This window comes from Aureobasidium melanogenum, assembly GCF_000721775.1.
Source record: "Aureobasidium melanogenum CBS 110374 unplaced genomic scaffold scaffold_3, whole genome shotgun sequence".
NCBI lineage: Eukaryota > Fungi > Ascomycota > Dothideomycetes > Dothideales > Saccotheciaceae > Aureobasidium > Aureobasidium melanogenum.
The window spans coordinates 1,337,957-1,357,059 of NW_024470055.1; the positions used below are offsets into that span (position 1 = coordinate 1,337,957).

General features: G+C 49.4%; 8 protein-coding genes across 8 annotated transcripts; 3 read left to right on the top strand and 5 right to left on the bottom strand.

The window, feature by feature from the left end:
* Positions 1-102: 102 nt before the first annotated feature.
* M437DRAFT_40652 (HEC/Ndc80p family protein-like protein) lies at positions 103-2,491 on the bottom strand (the record flags this gene model as incomplete). The annotated part of the gene is made up of 3 exons (XM_041020225.1): positions 103-483; positions 537-2,390; positions 2,447-2,491. The coding sequence occupies 3 exons, from the start codon at positions 2,489-2,491 to the stop codon at positions 103-105; spliced, it is 2,280 nt and encodes a 759-aa protein (XP_040883094.1).
* A 373-nt stretch (positions 2,492-2,864) lies between these two features.
* On the top strand, positions 2,865-4,012 carry M437DRAFT_81907 (uncharacterized protein; the record flags this gene model as incomplete). Its single annotated transcript, XM_041027645.1, has 3 exons — positions 2,865-2,894; positions 2,956-2,962; positions 3,015-4,012. The coding sequence occupies 3 exons, from the start codon at positions 2,865-2,867 to the stop codon at positions 4,010-4,012; spliced, it is 1,035 nt and encodes a 344-aa protein (XP_040883095.1).
* Positions 4,013-5,779: 1,767 nt separating this feature from the next.
* M437DRAFT_81908 (uncharacterized protein) lies at positions 5,780-7,369 on the top strand (the record flags this gene model as incomplete). The annotated part of the gene is made up of 4 exons (XM_041027646.1): positions 5,780-5,912; positions 5,978-6,394; positions 6,448-6,826; positions 6,883-7,369. The coding sequence occupies 4 exons, from the start codon at positions 5,780-5,782 to the stop codon at positions 7,367-7,369; spliced, it is 1,416 nt and encodes a 471-aa protein (XP_040883096.1).
* Positions 7,370-8,389: 1,020 nt separating this feature from the next.
* Positions 8,390-9,473, bottom strand: M437DRAFT_40363 (uncharacterized protein; the record flags this gene model as incomplete). Its single annotated transcript, XM_041020181.1, has 5 exons — positions 8,390-8,697; positions 8,756-9,011; positions 9,071-9,170; positions 9,230-9,378; positions 9,441-9,473. 5 exons carry the CDS (start codon positions 9,471-9,473, stop codon positions 8,390-8,392), a joined length of 846 nt encoding a protein of 281 aa, XP_040883097.1.
* An 832-nt stretch (positions 9,474-10,305) lies between these two features.
* M437DRAFT_72894 (uncharacterized protein) lies at positions 10,306-11,578 on the bottom strand (the record flags this gene model as incomplete). Its single annotated transcript, XM_041025927.1, has 5 exons — positions 10,306-10,820; positions 10,886-11,180; positions 11,231-11,328; positions 11,380-11,527; positions 11,576-11,578. The coding sequence occupies 5 exons, from the start codon at positions 11,576-11,578 to the stop codon at positions 10,306-10,308; spliced, it is 1,059 nt and encodes a 352-aa protein (XP_040883098.1).
* Positions 11,579-12,227: 649 nt separating this feature from the next.
* Positions 12,228-14,006, bottom strand: M437DRAFT_81911 (cytochrome P450; the record flags this gene model as incomplete). The annotated part of the gene is made up of 3 exons (XM_041027647.1): positions 12,228-12,388; positions 12,436-12,874; positions 12,930-14,006. The coding sequence occupies 3 exons, from the start codon at positions 14,004-14,006 to the stop codon at positions 12,228-12,230; spliced, it is 1,677 nt and encodes a 558-aa protein (XP_040883099.1).
* Positions 14,007-15,841: 1,835 nt separating this feature from the next.
* M437DRAFT_41124 (Brix-domain-containing protein) lies at positions 15,842-17,275 on the bottom strand (the record flags this gene model as incomplete). Its single annotated transcript, XM_041020325.1, has 2 exons — positions 15,842-16,234; positions 16,286-17,275. 2 exons carry the CDS (start codon positions 17,273-17,275, stop codon positions 15,842-15,844), a joined length of 1,383 nt encoding a protein of 460 aa, XP_040883100.1.
* A 344-nt stretch (positions 17,276-17,619) lies between these two features.
* M437DRAFT_41709 (putative ATP-dependent rRNA helicase rrp3) lies at positions 17,620-19,080 on the top strand (the record flags this gene model as incomplete). The annotated part of the gene is made up of 1 exon (XM_041020426.1): positions 17,620-19,080. The coding sequence occupies one exon, from the start codon at positions 17,620-17,622 to the stop codon at positions 19,078-19,080; it is 1,461 nt and encodes a 486-aa protein (XP_040883101.1).
* Positions 19,081-19,103: the final 23 nt, after the last annotated feature.

The following is a 19,103-nucleotide window of genomic DNA, read 5'->3' on the forward strand; positions in this document are numbered from 1 at the left end:
GAGGTATCATCAAGCAGACCACCCAACCAGATCAGTGCAAACGCCATGATTATGCCAGACCATCCGACACGACCAATTCGTCAAGCCATTATAAACATCCCCCTACTCGTCGAGGTCCATCTCTTCCACCTTTGTTTCGAGATCTTCGCCGTACTTTTCATCATCAGCACCCATCTCCTCTCTTTCCTGCTCCTCACATTCTCTTTCGACCTCTTGAGCCACAAATTCTTCGTAGCCTTCGAGACTGCCCTGAATGTGTACCTTGAACTTGATAATGTCGTTCAGCATACGCTCAAGCTCCGTGTGAAGCTCTTCGCGGAGCGCTGAAGATGCTACTGTCAACTGCTCGTATTCGAGATTGGTATTCATCTCGCGCTGCTCCATCAGTTGAACTGATTCCGTAAGTCCAGCACGCATTCTGGCGAGTTCCTTTTCCATCTTTTCGATTTGCGCATCCGAAGCCATCTTTTGCGAGTTTGTGATCTGTTGTATGTTAGTGAGCATTCTCGCATCTTTCAAGTTGCACCGTGACTGACCTCTTTTGTCTTCTCGAACTCGTCCTCTGCAGCGCGTACGCGATGCTCCAGTGTCTCTGTCTCGGCCTTCTTGTCTCCAATGGCCTCCTTGATCTTGTCGAGCAGATCTTGGTTGTTCATATCAACCTCGAGAGCATTGTTTCTTCGTTCGCTGATTTCTTTTCTAAGGTTGATCATGTTGCTCTTGAGGCTGCCTCGGACGTCCAGGTTTAGTAAGTGATGCGGTTGGTATCCAGTCCCTGTCTCCGCTAGCAGGCGATCAGAGTCTTGTGGTTGCTCGCCCATCTGTGATGATCCAAATGCAGGCCCCTCGTTGGTTGTGAGAATCAGTTCATACTCTTGACCGTGAGCGTTCGGTGCGTCTGGTGGGATTACACCAATTTCGTATGCCATGCGGTTGTACTTGGAAACCACAGCTTCAAGCTCTTCAAGCCTTTGAGCTGCTTCTGCTTCCTTCTTGGCAACCGCATCACGAGTCTCCTCAAGTCGCAAGTTTGTACTTTCGACACCAGTCTGAAGTCGTTTGCGTTCGGCTGTCATGCGGTCGATATCCTGCACAGTGATGCCTTGTCGGTCGACCATTTCTTGCAAACTGTTGCGTTCTTGCTCTGCGTCCGCAAGTTCCTGATCAAGACGCTGCATTTCACTCTCCAGCATACGCAAACGATCTTCGTACTTCTCAACCTTCTTGTCGATACTGTTGTTGTAATTCTCAAACTTGACTCTGTCTTCTTCGAGGATCTTGTTTTGCTCGTCAAGCTTTGCCAGACGAGGAGCAGTCTTGCCGAGTTCGTCAATTTGCTCCTGGAGTTGCTTGCTCTCTGCTTCTAAAGCCTTGACCTGCTCGAGATTTTGTTGGTTAGAAGCCTCGAATTTGGCTGCCATAGCATCAACATGAGGTTGAATCAGCCTTTGAATGGCCTCTTCGTCATCCTCATCATCGTCATCGTCGACGGACAACCAGGTACGGTAGGCATCACTCAAAAACTCGAAGGTAATGCGATCAGCCGAAACGTCGTGCCCAGATTCGATACAAGCCTCGTCATAGGTGCCAACGCTGAAGTGCTCCATCATCTTTGCAAGCTGCATCATCCAGTGTAGCATACCGAGGAAAGTGAACCAATTGTTACCTCCGACAGCGGCAAGTTGTGATTTTGTGATGTTTCTCTCGTAAGGGTAGCGAAGTTGCTTCAACAGCGGAGGGACTTCCTGATCGATGTTTTTCTGGAAGCGGTATGCGGGATCGATACAATGGTAGAGGAATTGGAACATCATGTTGAAGTCCTTCTGAGTAGGGGATGTCATGGTCTTGTGAGTCAAGGTGTGCTTCATTTCCATCTCGAAATTGCGCTGGGTAAGGAATTCCATAAGTTCAGTTCCCATCTGGTTACGAGTGTTTGGGTCGCGTAGCCTGCGAGGATCCTGGGGCGGCTGGTTCGAAGGAGGGGCAGTCGCGAAGAAGGATTGGTGACCCATAGGACCGCCAAAAGCAGCTGAAGGACGGGCACTGTATACACTGCTGCGACGCTGAGAGCTGTCGCCCAGCTGAAGAGCAGGAGCCGGAGTGCTGCTGACTGGCGCATAGCTCTTTCTACCTCCAGTACTGTTGAACATGTTCTGGGTCGAGGGGCGTTTCACGGTGGAAAGACCAAGATCAGCGAGGTTGGTGCCAGAAGATGCGCGTTGGAAGTCAGGCTGCCTAGGAAATCCCGGTGCCAGAGACATGCGAGAACCAGACGTCGAGCGAGCATGTGAGGCAGATTGCATCTGGCCGAGGCCGAAGGAACTTTGGCGCTTCATGGCCGAGGCGGGCATAGGGATCGCGGATGCATTGTGATTGATTGGGCCGAGTGTCTATATCATTCAAAGTCAGATGAGCTCAGTGGGCAAGAAAGGACGACTCGACTAACCTCGCGAGGGCGGCGCACAGAAAAGATGCCCTGGTCTTGCGACATGGTGTCGCCTAGTAGATGATGCTTTACACAATGCTGTCCGAAGATTTGATAGGTATAGGCCAGTGAACAAGAATTCGCGGAAGAGGGCGCACAGCAAAATGTCGTCAGTAAACAAAAGCTGCAAGCGTCTCGAAAGGCCAAAGTAAACACAACCGACGGGCATCAACAATGCCAAGCCCGACAGGCACGAGCACGAGCATCTCGAGAGAACAGGGTCTCCCCACAATTGCCTCGGCTCATGCGCCGGCGCTATCGGCCTATGACACTTTACCGCTGCATTTCCGTCTTCATCTTGATCACCTTTGTGTCGTCGACGACTGTCATCTTGCATCCCCATTGAATTCTTGCTTCGTCAAGTGATCGACTTGTCAAGATGGTGCGCGAGCAGCTCATCGTCAGTGCTGTAAGTGAAGCCTCAACCGAATCAGCTCCAACGTGACCGACAAGCTAACAATTGCTCCCAGGTCTCGTGTATGCAACCAGTCTTCCGTTTCCCTCACAACATGTCTGACCTCATTCATAGTCTTGCAGGATCCCTCTGTTGCTTCAGCTCCTGTCGACCAACGCATCGCTTTCCTCCGCTCCAAGAACCTGACCCAAGAAGAGATCGACCTTGCTCTACAACGCGCCGGCTCAGAACCACCTACTTCCTCGCCTCCACAAGCACAAGTACAACAATATCAATCCCAACCACCTCAACAATACAACCAGAATGCCTACTGGCAACAACCACCGCCACCGCCTCCCGAGTTGCCACGACGTGACTGGCGTGATTGGTTCATCATGGCAACTGTAGTTGGAGGTCTAGGTTTCGGCGCCTATACCGTCGCAAAGCGTTACATTTATCCTTTGATCGCTCCGCCTACACCGCCTCAGCTGGAGCAAGACAAGGCTGCTGTCGATGCCTCCTTTGAGAAAGCCTTTGCCCTCCTGGATCAACTCGCAACAGATACACAAGACCTCAAGTCATCTGAGCAAGCTCGCACAGAGAAGCTTGATACCGCTCTTTCCGAGGTCGAGTCAGTCATCGGCCAGCTGAAGGATGCCAGCAGGAGACGAGATGATGAAGGAAGGAGGTTGAATGATGAAATTCGTGGTCTCAAGGACATGATACCTGCTGCCATGGAGGCACAGAAGAAGTCGGCCGACCAGCGCTTGGCCGACCTGGCTACCGAGATGAAGAGTCTGAAGACATTGATCAACAACCGCATGTCCGCGCCAGCGCCAACAAGTCGTCCCAATCCCTCTGCTCCTACCTTCAACCCTTCTACTGGAAGTGGTGCTGCAGTTGCAAGTGCAGTGCCAGCCCCGGAGCCTTCCTCGACTGAATCCGTCTCAACACCAGTGACAGAGCCCAAGTCCTCGATTCCGGATCGTTCTTCTACATCCAGTCCCTACGGACGCTCCATGAACGGACGAGCTGCCATACCTGCGTGGCAACTGGCGGCCAACAAGAAGAACCAGGAGGCCAAGGAGAAGAGCGGTACTGTCGAGACCCCCGCTGAGAATGCCACTGCTTAGATAAATGCGACAATGCGTGTTGGATGTACGTGTATAGGAGATGAAGTCTCAGGCTTCAAAAATAGCATGAACAATCTCACGAGCTTAACTTATCATGGCGACCTGAAGTCTTTGATGACGCCAAAGTTGGAGTCAGTATGAATCGAGAGGAATTCGAACACCAGATCAGACAAGATCAGTAAATTTATGGAAGCCCCGGGAGAGCTTCTAGAATGTTGTCGGCAAGACCGCATTGGGACAAGACTGAGGGGGGGCTCGTGGGATACCTATTCTAGCCTATGCAAATACCATGTCAGCATCAACTGGTCTTATCAGAGTTCGAAAGTCTCGACCAGTCAGAAAGTGAGTGAGAGAAACGACTTCTACAGGTGGAGCCCAAGCACCATGTCAAATAACACTCATCTCGGCCGAGAGCATAACCCAGCGGGAGTCACAGAAACCTCCCACGCGGCATGATTGGCCAACTTGCCTCGTATAAGATTCCAAAAATCCGATGTCTGCTTCGTGTACGCCAACACAAGGTTGTATGCGCGTCGCTGAACTGCACCCATCCTAGACTTTCTGCTGGCGTAATGTCTTTCAAGCTAATAAGCGACAGCCTACAGCGAAGATCTTGGGGCGAATAGTCAAAAGGAACGCCAATTCTTGCTGGACATTCGCTTCATTGAACCCAAGATGCAAGAATTCAATAATCACACAACTCAATTGCAACCCAGCACCGGTCCGACTCGAGTACAGTCGTGAATCTGTTCAGAGACCTTCCATCGCTTGTTTGAATCAAGTGAGATTGGAGGCGTCGTCCCGGAGAAAAATCCGCCGACAACAACGTGGGAATCCTGTTTGTGGAGTTTTAGCCAGAGTTGACTTTTATCAACGGCCACGAGCCAGACAAACTTTTACACTCTGCCTCCGGTGTTACATCCGACTGTTGTACCAGCTCTTTCTCAACTCTGTTCTTGCTGTTGCTCATGTTGCTTAGGACCAGATTCCTAAGCAAGAAGATAAGTGCAGTGGTGTAGAAATAGGATTGAGCGGCTGCTAGGGCTGATCTGCATGGCCATGTGTGTGATCTGCAAGGGCACAGCATGGCACCCGGGCCGGGAGATCAGATATAGTATTTCCGATTTGGTAGGAGCCGCGCTTCTCCTCACCTTATCACCTCTGCGCCTTCTCTCGCTTTGCCTTCGAGAATTTGAGGCACGTTCTTCGCAATGTGCCATTCGAGAATGATAGTGTTGAGAGCATTGGCACGTTGTTCAACTGCACGCACGTTAGCTCAACTCTCGACGAACCGCTCTCTTAACCATCTGACGACTTTCATGGATGTTCGTTGTCTCTCTAGCGATATATACTTTGTGACTTGACTTTGGTCCAGGGTCAAAGCGAACCTCCCTCGTATCCGTTGTGCCCACTTTCGTTGAAACACACCCTATTGCCCGCTGTTTAGCGTCTCGAACCTTAAAGGCTGCGCTTCAATCAGTCGCATCCGCCCTATCACCGTTGCTATGATGCCGGCAGTCAGTCAGTGATGGCTGAAACTGACACGACCTCGTCTGACACTGCCTGCTTTCAACTCCATGAAACCTTGACTAGGGCTCGCTTTTCTGGAAGCTCGAAGCTAAAGTCTATACCCATGACTTGTGGTGCAACCACCACCGTCCTATATGGGACCCAGCTCCCATATTCGAAACAAGGCCTTCCTTTCACACTTACTCGTTCTGTTCCCTGTTGTCAGTTCGATTAACATTGAATTGATTGCTCGAAGCCATGTCTGATGGAGGCATGATCCCAACGGATGCCCAGGGTTTGGCAATTGTTGTCTTGCTGTACACGATTGCCAATGCTGTGGCTGCTGGATTGGTGATCCTCATGCACATGCGCCACGGTGATCCTCTTGGATGTAAGTCTGCAAGCTAGCTACTCAGAGGCCAACGCTCTCACATATACTAATGTATTTGTATATAGATGTTCCGCTCTGCGCATGCTTCATGATTGTCAACATCGTGGCCGCTTTCATCCAGCAGATACACTTCTTCACTAGCTTCGAGACCATTACGACTGCTAGCTACAACTACCAGATCAGTGGCCACTATACTGGCAAACCAGCCTTCACTGGAACATATACGCCCTTGGATACTGTCCTCTACGAGATACAACTGTATTGCTACAATGTGGAATCACTGCTCTTCTTGTCATGGATCGCTGGCCTTTGGCGTCATGTTTGGCGTCTGCGTATCGAGTTCCTCGACAGAGGTGGTCATGTCGTTTCTACATCTGTCAAGATTGCCTCAATCATTGTGCCAGCAATTCTGATTGGAATCGCCAATGCTTCCTCTGTAGACCGTACACCTGGAGTCTCACTGATCCTTTGCAACATTTTGTGTAAGTTGGCTCATCATGTTTTACTACCGGAAACACACTAACGATCAAGACAGTGGCTGGTAGCGTCGCCATCGGTCTGTTCCTCTTGGCACTCGTCTTCTACAAATACATTTCCATTCAAAAGTACCTTAGTGACTCGTCGTCAGCGAAGAACGGCTTCTTTGCTCGTCTCGGTTGGCGCATCAAGTTCTCCTTGCCCAGCACTTCAAAAACAAGGAGTCAAATAAGCAGGGTTATGGGAGGCCAATCTCAAAGTCAGATGCAGAGTGGCATGCATAGTCAGATGCAAAGCGGGAACTTCACTCGAAGTGTCAACAAGCAAACCGAATCACAGCTGCCTGCTCGCGAACCAAAGCCAAGCACACGCAAGAACGATTCAATGTACGACAAATGGCTTTTGATCCGTTTCTGCATCTGTTTCGTCCTGCTATGGTAAGGACCTCAATCATCTCTTACAACATCGCTCATTCGTTAATCTCGCAAAACAGCATCATGCAGATCTACCTTATTTACTACTCGATCGCTCGCTACCTTGGCTCAAGAGCAGATGCGAAAAACGCCAAGCTGGACTTGTCTGCAGGCTCTGCTATGGTTTCCATTGTGATGTTTATTCCTGGAGTAACATTGGGGCTGTTAATCTTCATCGTCTTTGGAACAACAGGTCCCTTTCGTCGTGACTACGCTCGCTGGGCCCGTCACATTGTGTCTAGCTGTCTAGGCCGCCGCAGCTCTCGAAACTCCCTCGCTTCTGGATCTCTGCATCGTACTGAGAGTGTAGTGCGCTTGACAAACCTAGACAGAAAGTCTAGCCAGAATGGCGGCAATGAAGAGGCGGGACTAGGGGCCAAGAGCGCTGATGGCGAGTATAGAGTTTCTGTCACACCTCTTGCTGGAGAAGACAGCGACTATGATGAGAGACAAATGGGCATGGGTATTATGATGACGAGGAGCATCAAACAAAGTGATGATAGATAAACAGACTGGCATCACCATCAAATTAATTTTTACTTTGTCCAATCATCTTCATTCACACCTTGACTCGCTCTCGTAGAGACTTACGATATCTCTTCTTTCTCTCTGTCTCTCATACCCAATGCATTCATACTCTGGAAGGCATGACTAGTGTCACCATCGATCAAACTGAACTTCCGACCACGATGATCCGCACAATAACGAGATCGGCAAAACCCTATCAATGGCCGCAACAAGAAGCGAGTCAACATTGATCGACCTGATCTCGGATGCTCTCGTACCGAGCTAGATATCTAACACAAGATACCTAGGTAAGATCTAGGGAATATGATCAGCAGCCGAGGCAGAGATGCAACGAAGCCTCGATGACTTATCGACGACCATCAGATCTTGAGGTTACGATAGTAATAGCAAGGTGTACGTCTATTGATGATCTGGATTTCGGAGACCGGAGAGTAACAGCGATAATGATCAGTAGCATTTCGAGAAACGTGGGTCTACGCAGCATACATTGAGGTATGCTCACCTGGAAAGGCTCTGTGCATAGTGACCATGATTCTTACACTTAGGCATTCAGTCAGCTAGTATCGGAACAAAGATCGGGAAAAAAGAACTTCGCTTCAACTCCATAACGAGATGAACGAACTAACAGCACCGTATGCTGAAGATTGTCACCTTTAGGACGCAGAACTGCACTCATCAAGGATGTGCTCTCTGGATGAATCTCCATCAAGGTCTTTCCCAAGCTAGACTGATATTCGAACTGCGACTATGTAGTCGATAGTCCATGACGACCGTTGCACATTGGGATGGAGAAGGAGCAGCTGCGAAGCTGCGACAGCCCCTAGGTTATTAGCATACACGAGCATAGCTGATGTTGTGACCGAGACCATATGTACAAATCTTTTGAATCAAATTAATTCCTTGTATGTACATACTTCTGAGAGTTTTCAAACCATTTCCGGCAAGAGCCTGTTTCCAGCACCTTCTCTCCATTTTTTTTCGTCACCATCAACACTACCATCAGACCTCGCTTGCAAACTTGTTATCTCTCACAACTTCTCCACTAACAACTGAGTGGTCATCAGCAACCGAACCACGTCTATCGAGCAACGGCTTCAATCCAGGCACCGAGACGGCAGCAAGTGCTGTGGCCATCTCAACCATACTCAGGATATAAACCAAATTAGGCTCGGTTGAATCAGTATTCAACGTGATGAAACGGATCAAAGTCGTCAATGCGGGAATGATACCCAAGGAGAAAGTGAAGTAGATGGCTGCTTTGTGTTCTTTGCTCATTCCCTTGAGCAAGAAGAGGGGAAGACCGTAGACTGAACCGAGTCAGATGACCTTGCCTTCGGGATTATTTGGTAGGCAGCTAAGACTTACTGAACAGATAGCAAGAAAGATTCATCGAAAAGTTGAAGTAGAAAGGTGTATCAGCGTAGAACACACTGCAAGCACCTTCTTCCTGGCTCCATTGGACCGAAACGGGCACACCACAGTAGAACGTATCCATCCAGAGAACGGTCATGTAGGCACAGCATACATAGGCAGTAACAACATACATGGCCTTGCGCAGTGTAGGTCTGTCAGCAGGAAACACGCCCCAGTAGAAAGCTAGCATGCTCAACTTTGGGAAGCCCTAGAAGTCGCATGTGAGAATTTTGTGATTGGCACTATGGAGGATGTGAGTATACGCACCATGCCAAAGTCGTAAAAGTAGTTTGACGCAAAAGAGATCTTTGACAACTTGACTGAGGGCTCCCAGTCATCCATGACTCCGAGTTCAAAAGTCAGTGTGCTGAAGAATCTTGTCAGCGGAAGTTACTCTTGCTCGATGCAGCTAAAAGCATCACTTACTCGCAAATAATAAGTCCCAGACCAATCAAAGCAGAAAACAACAGGATGTACTCAGACAACCTCAACTTCTGCTTCTGCACGAGTAGACGAGTGTACATTCTCAAGCCCACGAGAGCCCAAGCAGCGATCAAGAGAATCCATTCCGAGATCTGTCAAAGTTGAGAGGAAGGTTAGCACTGCTCAAAACATACACTGAACCGCAGAAACTGACCATGCAATCCTTTCCACCAATCGAGTTTGCCATCTTCGCAAGTTATTGACAAAGACCAGTTCTAGTCTTCTTATCGAGGCCCCAAGTGTATACAGAGAACAGGAAAAAAGAAGGAAGGCAAGCAAGAATGGAAGTCGTCACTACATAAATGAGCTTACCATTCATATACTGTGCCCACTGATCGATGCTACATCGCTTGACTAGTTTCTCTCCCGCTCTGACTCTTCGCGTCTCAAGACCCTGCAGACCATGATTGTTGAGCGATGGAACGAAATCCATTCATCTATAGCGAAAGTGGCATTATTTTCGCTTGACTGTGCCGTAAGTCTCACCTCGTGGATAATCACTCCACACGCGACCCGAAACCTCTGCCCGCACTCAACCGGGTAGTTCTGACTAACAACTAATATACCATATGAGGAAGGAGCCAGTACCAAGGGATTCTCCTTGTTGATTGGATTGCTAGGAGGCAGCTTCCTCATCCGCAAAGGATTCAAGATGTTGAAACACACGGACCCGGAGTCCGCGTGCTCGGCAACCCAGTCTACCGGGACTGTATATTAATACATCGGCTCCTTCTCGTATAGTCATGGTTGAGATAGTACAACAAACTCTCGTGGCGAGTTTTATCGTTGTTTCGATTTATGACTTGTCTCACGAGACAAAATCTAGAATCTGCCGATCTTCGATGAGCATGCGATTTCCATCCTCTGGGACCTCGGAGTGGGAAATATGTAAATGCTTGTAGACTCATACTGTGAAACTGACTCTGCTGTCTGGTGATAGATCGTTTGCTGAGTTTTGTTGTCTGTTTCTTGAGCTTGTTTTGAGGATGAATGTTCGAATGATCAGGTAGAGACGCATGTCAGACACCACTTTTCCCAGCTCTTCCATCATAGCCATTATTTGTCCAAGCCAGAACAAGCGGCCCTCCATCATCACTATCCTCGATAGGTCGCGAATCAACACTGACCTCCTTGGTCTTGTAAATGACATCTCGCTTTCCCACAATACGATTGAGCTCCACGTCGCTGCCTTCATCATCTAAAGGGTCACCTCTTCCGAACAAAGATCTTCCTCGCGACGCCGTGACCATATAGTGTTGTCCATCAGAATATGACTTTGATGTTGTAGAAGTCTTGTTTTTGCGACGGAGGAGGGTCTTCAGCGCGGGAAGAGAGACCACGATGATTGCGACGGCCATCTCGGCCATGGACCATATGAATACAGCGTTCCAATTGTTGCCGGTTTGAATTGTGATGAAGCGAGCGAGATTGACGGCGATGGTCGCGAGCCCGAGCGCAAACGTGAGCAGTAGTCCGTATATCTGGTTGCGATTGAGATGGAGATGACGCAGAAGAGGAAAGGGAAGGACGAAGACTAGTTCACTGAAGATTAGCGACTTCCTGTTCCGAGAAGTCTAATGAGATAATGACTATGCTTACTTGCAATATCGGAGAAGCAGTTCATCGCCCAATCGATCTGCAGAACAAGAAGCGAATTAAAAGTCGAGCATGCACCGTCCTCCAATGACCAGTTGCTTGCAACGTTTGGCGCGCACCACAGAGTGTCGAGCATGCACGTGGTAAGGGCGCACGCGACTACAAAACCAGTGACAACGTATAGCGATGTCCGTAGTCGCGGCATGGTGCTCGGAATGATCTTGAAGTAGAGAGCAATCAATGCGGCTTTAGGCCAGTACATACCCGTGTCGTAGAAGTAGTTGGAGGCGAAGGATATCTTCGATGCTTGATCAGCACTTGCCTAAAAAAGATCAGAAATGCACTTACCTTGTCCAGAGTAACTTCATTCTTCATATCAGCTGCTGATAATGCTTGACCTTGTGGTATGTATCGCATGCCACCCAGAGCATATGTCCATGTATCACCTGTCACTTCTCGTCAGCATGGTATAGGATCAACAATCAAAGAACACTCACATATGATTAGTCCCAAGCAATCGAGCGCAGATGCTATCAACAAGCAGTCTGAAAGGATCACATGCTTCTGCTGCCTCCGGGCGATTCGCACACCAATCCGAAGTCCTACAAGACAGTATGCCAGTGCAAAAAGCGTCCATTCGATGGCCTTGAGGCGGTTAGTAGAACTTTGCTGTTGCGGGAGAAAAGAACTCACCATGACGGCCTCGCCAGAGATATTGTAACCCATACCGACAGGATCGATGGCTACTCTACGACAGGAACATAGAAAATAATGGTCAAACAAAGAACGACTTGCACAACAGCAGACATGGCCCAACACTCATCACCATGAGATCTCAAAAGACAACGGCTCATAACGTCGCTTACCTTGCTCAAACATCGGTTCTCGAGGCAAAGTGGCTGATCTCTTGAGACGTGCTATAATTCTCTCGCTCCAATTAGACTTAAACACGGCCGAAGACCCAGAAACCTATAATATGATGGCGGCGTGTTACTAGACTTGATCAAAGCTCGCATCGGAAGGATTCTGGTTGAGTCCTCGTATGGAAGCAAGGACCTCTAGTTTGTCTACAAGCGAGGACCCTTTGAGACTAAGATTGCGCCACGGTAGAGCATTGATTGTGTTTGGGCATCTGCGTCCAGGTTGCGCTATTGTCGATCATGAAGCCGAGAATTTTCCGGCTATATTATATAGACTCACCAAGTACTCGAGATCACGCCATACTCATCCATGCCGAAGAGCCAAGAGACCACTAAATCCAAGTCAATATAAGCAGAGGGGCCAGAATCTCTTGTGAAAATGTGTGATATATTGCCGCAGAGTAAATCCAATTCCCAATCATCTTTCAAGAATTCGTTCGAGTAACCTTGACACGAAGACCTCCTTTGATTCTTCTGATGATACCACCAGTCACATCTGGATCCTTCATGTTCGGGTCGACCAGTGTGGTCTCGAAACCAAGAACCCAAGCGGCGAGTAAGGAAGCAAATTCCGCTTTGGCGAAACCTGGAAAGAGTGAGCGATAGTACGGCAGTATCTCTCCATCGACTTACTGGCTCCAATGCATCCTCTTGGCCCGTGAGAGAAGGTCATGTTCGAATAGTTGCTTTCGGCTCCTCCAGTGTTCGCTCTACCAGGACCCATCCACCTGTCTGGATTGAAAATCTTAGGATCTTCGTTCCACATCGACGAGTTATGGTTCGCAGCTATAAGGGGCGTGATAACCATTGTACCCTCAGGAATCAATTGTCCTGAGAGAACGACGTCTTTTGCAGCGATGCGGATGGTCGCCGGAACAGGAGAGTAGAAGCGTAGAACCTCATTGGTCACAGCATGAAGGTAAGGTAGCTGCTCGATCTGCTCGGCAGTAATATGCGCAGTGGTGTCGCGGATATCCGGAAGATTAGAGGCACGCAACTCATCGCGCAGCTTCTGTTGTACTTCGGGGAACTTGCCCAGGGTATAAACAGCCCATGTCATCGCTGTCGCAGTCTGTAGCAAGCCGTGTCAGCGATCGAATACCAAAGAACCATAGGATCTTCCATACTGTCTCATGGCCGGCGGCCAGGAAAGTGAGCAGTTGATCAACGATCTGATGATCAGTGAAGGCTCCGCTCTGCATTGCGACACTCAGAATGTCGACTCCGCCAGCAGTCTCATCGGATATCTTATCTCTCTTCGCAGCAGCTATCTTTGCTCTCTTGTCTGCGAGCATTTCAAAACAGATTTTGCTAAGATATACGCGTTCCCTCTCAACCTTAACATTGCGCGGTATCGGCAGTACTCTGATAAGCCAGAAAGGCAGAAGCGTGTTCAAGAATCCGACCAATTGTGTTTGCCAGTCCTGTTTGAAAAGTGTTTGGTAAGTCTGGTAAAGCTTGCTGTTGGGGTCTTCTATCGCGCCGAATGACTTTCCAATTGTAGCTACACCAATGATGTCGAGGGTGGCACGAGAAGTCCAGCCGTCAACATTGATTTCATGTTCAACTTTTTCCACCTCGGCGATAGTCTTTTCGTCTGTCTTGATTGAGATTTCCTTATCAATGCCCAGGATCATATCTCGAGATTGCTCCCAGAAAACAGGATAAAGGTCTTTGATATGGCGGTAGCTGAACGCCGGCGTCAAGTTCTTACGTTGAACCTTGTGTTCCTGGCCTTCAGTCAAGAGAACGCCATATCCGAGGATTCGGGCAAGTCCTTTGATCAAAGTGGGTGGTTTGATCAAATCATAGCTTTTCAAGGTTACTGCTTCGCTGAGTGCTTTGGGTGTGGTGACCATCACTCTCTCCGCATTGAAAAGGCCTCTGTAGTAGATCAACCCGTCATTCTGAATTTCTTCCATCCATTCTCGGTGAGGGACGCCGGTGGGCTCTTTGATGATCCTGAGGAATTGTCCGAAGATAAGCGACGTCTGCTTGGGTTGAGGAAGGTGACGCAAAGAGGAAAAGAAAAACGGATAGACAAAAGAAGCCCAGAAGAATCGCACAGTGATCACGCTGAAGAAAATGGCTGCTGTTGTTTGCCATAACGACTCATGCAGTAATCGTTCGGGGGCGAACCTCTTGAACGAGAACGATATGGCTGCGGACGCAAGCAGTATCGCGCGTTTCACCGCCACTACCATATTTTTGACGGCTGTTATTGACAAGAAGTGGAAGCACGAGCTGCGACAGCGATGCCAACAATAATACAGGGCAAGAGGTTGATGTTACACATATCGACCTCGCTGCCGTCCCTCGGGTCTTGGCACTCAACGCGTCATGTATATATGTAGATCGGTACCTCCTTATCGCAAGCACGACTGACTTTACTTAGCTACAATCAAGTGCCTTGTCAAATAGACACTCGGACTAGCACATCGTTGGTGATATCTAGCACGGCCAATCTATTGTGCAAGGCCACGCTTCTCGTCAACACCATTGTAAAGCCCACCGGAACTGATCGAATCACGTTGGAAGACTGGATCTTGTGCCTTACTTTTCATGCGAAAGAGACATCTGTATGAACTCATTGTTGGAAGCTCTCCGACACCGCAGGCTACTTCGTTATATGCTTCATGATTGTTGCATCCTTCTGTCTTTGTGTTCCAACCTCTACCACGTTCCGTTCGAGCGACTACTCAATCAACGAAACCCTTGTAGTCGACCATGCTGCCGGGCTAAGGCTCTAGTATATTTGGCAAGAGTCTCGTTGCCAGCCTGATCTCAACGATGAAATCATCGACGAAGCCACGGCTGGAGTTGAAGAGACAAGAATGGTTCATGTGAGAAGCTTGAGTCCAAACACCAGAGGAGTTGTTTCTGATAGCCTTCACGACATCAACGCAAACCCTATCCTTGTCAGCTTCAAAACCGAAGCTGTTGTGCTCAAGGGTGTTTTGGAGACGGAAAACATCGATCACCGGCATGCCATCAACAACCAGGAGACTTGAATCTGCGGCTGATGCAGCAGAACGAGGTGTGCCATCGTACAAGTTGTTGATGTTATGAAATGGGTTGTGGAAAGACTTGCGTACAGTGTTAATCCACAAAGCGGCGTAACTGCCGTGCATGCCCATGTTGTTGGTAGGGTTGATGATCACACTCAAGGCTGGCGAGTTTTTGGGAGTGTTCGATGCGACAAAAGCCTTTTCACAGAGAATAATCTGTCCAGCCATGATATCGTCTGTGGCGAAAAGGCCCTTGGAGCTGCCATCAGCCTCGCGAATACTAGTACGACGAAGGTAGCTTGCTCGGAGCGATAGTTTGTTGTTTCTGAGATCCTCTAGTCAAAAACACCATTTTCAGTCTCGTGACTACGCGACTCGGTGCGCTTGAGCTCTCGCAGACCGTCGTGATCAGATGGAAGCGTGGCCAACATTTGCTGGAACATGTCTTGGGCAGATTTGTAGCCTTTTGTGTAGCATCGATTGGCCTTGATGTAGTCTTTGTTCTTCAGAGCGTTGTTGCCGTCGAGCTTCAACTTCGAGGCCGTCTTGGGTTGAGTTGATGACTTCCACTCGTGGGGGAAACATGGGATGGTCCTCGTCAAGGAACAGGACATCAGAAGGACGATGCACACACAGTGCCATGCCCATATCTTCAGGGACTGCAAACAATTCGGTTTCGAAGGCACCCCCTTTGGACAAAGCTCAAGTGGGCTATCTTGGAGTGATGTACTGAAAATGATCAGCTTTTTATGATACATACAATCTAATTGCCTACGTACCATGATTCGTTGGTCTGTCAGTGTTGGAGAAGCTGGCCACTCAGGTTGAGTGCTTCATTGACAAGAAAGGACAAGGGGTGTGCGGTAGAGAGATCTAGATTTCTCAGGCATATATACAAACTCAACTCATTTAAGGGATATCACGGCCAAATGCTCCTGCCCCAGTGAGACGCCACAAACTCCATACTTTTGAACAAGATGCAAAGACAGGCATGCTGATTTGAAGAATGATGAAAATGCAGATGGAGAGGCTTACTCCATGTCCTCGTCCTCGTCATCTTCTGATTCTTCCTCCTCACCTTCCTCGTCATCATCATCTGCACCAGCATCAGCGTCTTCGTGCCAGACATCGTCGTCGAAGTCCTCGTCATCGAGCATTTCTTCGTCTTCGTCATCGACCTCTTCGCCTCTAGCCTTCTTTTCCTTCTTCTTTCTCTCGACGTTCTCCTTTTGGATGCGTCTTCTCTCAGCCTTCTCCTTGTTCTTGATCTCCCAAGCCTTGTCTTGCTGCTTCTGCTCTTCCTTGCTCTTGCTAATGTACTCATGCCACAGGACTTTGCCACCACAAAGACCCTCCTCGACCTTCGTCAGACGAAGTGTCATGCGAGGACCCAGCTCTTGCAGTTTGATAGCCTTCTTTTGTGTCTTTGATTTGCGAGGTTGGGGAGCTGGGCGTGCAGCACCCTCAGGGTTGACGCCTTCGGCGTTGGCTCCCGTGACCTTGGCACGTTGAGCGTCACGGATGCGTTGACGTTCCTCTTTTGACATGGCTTTGCGGTTCTCGACGGCCAGAACCTCGATCTCGGCGTCAGTGTCAGCTTCTGTGTCGGAGGCAGTGGTGAAACCGGAAGCGGTAGGGTCCAAAAGGTAGTCTGCGACATCGTCGAGGGCTCCAAGGTTGGGAAGGCGAGAGCTGTCACCGCGCTTAAGGTGGTCGGCCTGCTCGAGTTTGCGCAGGGCTTTCGGAAGGGCAGACTTGGGGGTCACGGCGTTGATGGCGTAGTGGCGCAATTGCAACACAAATGCGTGGGGGTCGTTGGGATCGTTTGCAGGTTTGCGATCGAGCAGCATGACACGCTTGATGGTCTTGAGGGACGTGGTGTGAGGAGAAATGGGAGCGAAGAGGGATTGGAAGATTGTCGTCGTCAGGGATTCGAGGTTTTTGGGAATGGGATTCGAGTCGGACTTTGTGTCTTTGGCAGCATCCTGTAGCTTGTCGGATTGCATGAAGTTGTTCATGACGAGAAGAGGCGAGGTCAAGTATTCGGCACCGTTCTGACCCTTTGGGCGACGCATGCTTTTTTGGACGTCCTTGCAGAGCGAGTACTTCTCAACGCGGAAATGTAATGTGGGACCTCTGGGAGTGGTGCAGATGCGCAGGTTCGTGTTTCCAGCATCGGAGCGAGAGAAAAGCATAAGGTGAGAGACACCAAGAGGACCAGCCATGGTGACAAAGTCGCGCAGCTTGTTGGACTTGCGCTCTTTCAGGCGACTTGCGGTACCGGGCTCCATCATCAAACGAGTGTCTCTGACAAGCTGCGATATGCTTGGGCCGACCTCACCAGCGTTGATACGGATGACCATGCTCTTGGGGGCCTTTGTCTCGCTGGCCAGCGCGGCGGCCATACCAGGAGCGGCAGGCTTTGCGCCAGCATGGGTGCGCTTCTTCACTCTTCTTTTGGCCATTGTGAGATATCAGGTTGTGTTGATGTTTTGTCGAGTCGACTGGCACCAAAATTTCTTTGCAAGTTGCTGAAGGCCGGTCTGTGCTTCGGCGATAAAAATGCTGTGACGTGGGTTAAAGCCGGAGCTTGTCTGGACTGGCGCCTGCCTTTTACAACTTTTTATTTTCGCCCATAGCACTTTCCCAGCACGCGCCAACCCTCGCATTTCTCCGACGAGACAGGCTTACAATCTCATTCCGAGATACAGCCTTCATAATGTCGGCTCTGAAAAAGAGAAAGGTTCAACATGAACGCTCCAGCTTCAGCGAAGAGGCTCCGCGCCAATCCAAGCCCTCGAAGAAGACCATGGACCGCATAGACGACACCAAGGAACCCGTCGAGAACCTGGCCAAGAAGGCTGTCAAGAAGGCTGCCTCTGAAGAAGTCAAGGAAAAGAAGGACAAAAAAGACAGAAAGCGCAAAGCACAAGAGGAGGACGAAGAAGACCAGTCCGACGACGTCCCTGCACCTGCCGACGATGAAGACGATGCCAAAGCACCAAAGTCTTTCCGCGATCTTGGAATTATCGATGCTCTGGCCGAATCATGTGAAGCCATGAACTTCACCAAACCTACACCAATCCAGGCAGAATCTATTCCGCTTGCCCTTCAAGGAAGGGACATCATCGGTCTCGCCGAGACTGGTTCAGGAAAGACGGCTGCATTCGCCTTGCCCATTCTACAAGCTTTGATGGAAACTCCCTCGTCTTTGTTCGGTCTTGTTCTGGCTCCAACAAGAGAACTTGCCTACCAGATCAGCAAACAATTCGAGGCCTTGGGGTCCCTGATTGGTGTCAAGTGTGCTGTCATTGTTGGAGGTATGGATATGGTTCCTCAAGCTATTGCTCTCGGAAAGAAGCCTCATATTATTGTTGCCACTCCTGGACGTCTGCTCGATCATCTCGAGAACACAAAGGGATTTTCTCTGCGCACTCTCAAGTATCTGGTTATGGACGAAGCCGATAGACTTTTGGATCTCGACTTTGGTCCTATCCTTGATAAAATTTTGAAAGTCATCCCGAAAGAAAGACGCACCTACCTCTTCTCCGCTACCATGTCCTCCAAGGTTGAGTCTCTGCAACGAGCTTCGCTTTCGAACCCTATGAAAGTTAGCATTTCCTCTTCCAGCTACCAGACTGTCAGCACCTTGATCCAATCATATCTTTTCATCCCCCACAAGTTCAAGGATATCTACCTGGTCTATATTCTCAACGAGTTCGCCGGTCAAAGCACTGTCTTGTTCACTCGCACTGTCAACGAGACGCAACGATTGGCATACCTACTGCGAGCTCTTGGATTCGGCGCCATTCCTCTGCACGGACAACTCTCTCAATCAGCACGTCTGGGCGCTCTGTCAAAGTTCAGAGCTGGAAGCCGTGATATCCTGGTAGCCACCGATGTCGCAGCCCGTGGTCTAGATATTCCTTCAGTCGATCTGGTCCTGAACTTCGATCTTCCTCCGGACAGCAAGACTTACGTCCATAGAGTTGGTCGTACCGCTCGTGCTGGCAAAGCAGGAAGAGCTGTTTCTTTTGTCACACAATACGATGTCGAGGTCTACCAAAGGATAGAAAAGGCTTTGGCCAAGAAGTTGCCTGAGCACGATGCTCCTCGAGATCAGGTCATGGTCTTTGCCGAAAAGGTGTCCGAGGCTCAACGCGTGGCTGTCAGAGAAATGAAGGATCTGCATGAGAAGGCGAAGAGTGGTGGCAGAGGTGGACCTAGAGGAAAGGGCAAGAGAGATGCCATGGACAGAGACGAGGGATAATTGCTCTGCCACCTTTTTACTTT